Source organism: Nestor notabilis, unplaced genomic scaffold (assembly GCF_000696875.1).
Source record: "Nestor notabilis isolate BGI_N333 unplaced genomic scaffold, ASM69687v1 scaffold25568, whole genome shotgun sequence".
Lineage (NCBI taxonomy): Eukaryota > Metazoa > Chordata > Aves > Psittaciformes > Psittacidae > Nestor > Nestor notabilis.
Genome location: NW_009940022.1, coordinates 19,288 through 20,904, shown reverse-complemented (window position 1 = coordinate 20,904; position 1,617 = coordinate 19,288). Strand labels below are relative to the sequence as shown.

At 59.8% G+C, this 1,617-nt stretch overlaps 1 protein-coding gene across 1 annotated transcript; it reads left to right on the top strand.

Annotated features, from left to right (window-relative positions):
• Window positions 1–3: 3 nt before the first annotated feature.
• Window positions 4–745, top strand: PIGC (phosphatidylinositol glycan anchor biosynthesis, class C; the record flags this gene model as incomplete). Its single annotated transcript, XM_010020154.1, is given in 2 exon segments — window positions 4–546; window positions 548–745. Coding segments are annotated over 2 exon segments (741 nt in total), but the record flags the coding sequence as incomplete, so codon positions are not given.
• Window positions 746–1,617: the final 872 nt, after the last annotated feature.

The window sequence follows — 1,617 nt, the reverse complement described above, 5'->3', positions numbered from 1 at the left end:
TACCGGTACCAGGCCGTCGTCTTCCAGTCGGGAGCGGTGGCGCAGCAGCTGTGCAGCGTCTGCGTCTTCGTCGTCACCTGGTGGTACATGGACGCCGGGATGCTGAGCCCGCAGGGGCTTTTCGGGATGGCCCTGGTCTCCTCCCTGCTTGGCTATGTCCTCTTTGATGCCGTGGACGGCGGGCGGACACGGTGGGCTGACCTCAAGAGCACACTGGTGTTCACTGCTTTCACCTATGGCTTCTCACCGGTGCTGAAGACACTTACTGAGTCCATCAGTACAGACACTATCTATGCCATGTCAGCTCTCATGCTTCTTGGTCACCTGATCTTCTTTGACTATGGTGCCAATGCTGCCATTGTCTCCAGCACACTGTCCCTCAACATGGCCATCTTTGCCTCGGTGTGCCTGGCCTCCCGCCTGCCGCGCTCCCTCCATGCCTTTGTCATGGTCACGTTTGCCATGCAGATCTTTGCCCTCTGGCCCATGCTGCAGAAGAAGCTGAAAGCCCAGACACCTCGATGCTATGTGGGGGTGACAGTGCTCTTTGCTGTTTGCGCTGGCAGCACTGGCAGGGCTGGCCACTATCTCCAGCGTGGGAGCCGTGCTCTTCACCTCACTGCTGCTGACCATCTGCGGCCTCTGCCCTTACTGCCTCATCCGCCTTCAGCTGCTCAAGGACAACATCCATGGGCCGTGGGATGAGGCTGAAATCAAGGAGGACCTCTCTAGGTTCCTCATGTAGGTCCCAGGGGCACCCTCTGCTGTGAGCAGTGCAAAGGTCCTTGCTGGGGGACAGCCATGGAAGGGAAGTGCACCTGTCCCAATAAAGCCTCTCACCCAGCAGTGAGGACCATGTTTGTGTTAGCATCTGTTTCCAGACCTGACCTGCTTTGTTTTGGCAAAGGAAGGAGTTGAACACTCCAGAGCAGGCAGCCCGTGTAGTCGCTCAGGGGCAGGCGAGTGAGGCACGGCGTGCTCCAGCCATGCAAACCCATACTTCCATTTGAGGGTGGGGGTAGAGGGAGTGTGGGCATCCCCTGAGCAGAAATGCCACTCAGAAACACTTACCTGACCAAGATAGGCCCCACAAGGTCCTCGGCCCCAGGGATCTTGACTTGTGGGATGGGGACTGGCAGTGCTGGAGGGGAAGGGGGCTGGGTGAGGGTCGCTGTGGGCAGGGCAGAGATGCAGGGTGGTGGGTGCTGCTGGACCTGCAGGATCGAGCACGAGGGCACTGGGATGGGTGGGTGAAGAGCCCCACTAACCTGCACCCTGCCAGTTGCTGATGCCAGAATAGCCTCATGACACTGCCAGACACTACATTACCCTAAATTCTTTAGGAGAGGGAGGTGTGAGGGAGCAAAATGCCTTCCTGCCCTCTCTAACCCCCACCCAGAGGTATTGCGGCCCCCGGAGCCAGAGTGATGCAGCTCAGTGCAGACCCCTGCGGGTGCACCTGGATGCCAGGCTGCTTGGGACAGTGGCAGGGCCCACCGAGGTCCTGCGAGACACCGTCTGTCCTGCAGCCGTCTGTCCGGCACCACAGACACCACAACAGAGGGCGCTCCCGGCAAACAAGTCCCGCTGGAGCTGGAGAGGCCAGGCCCGGTTCCC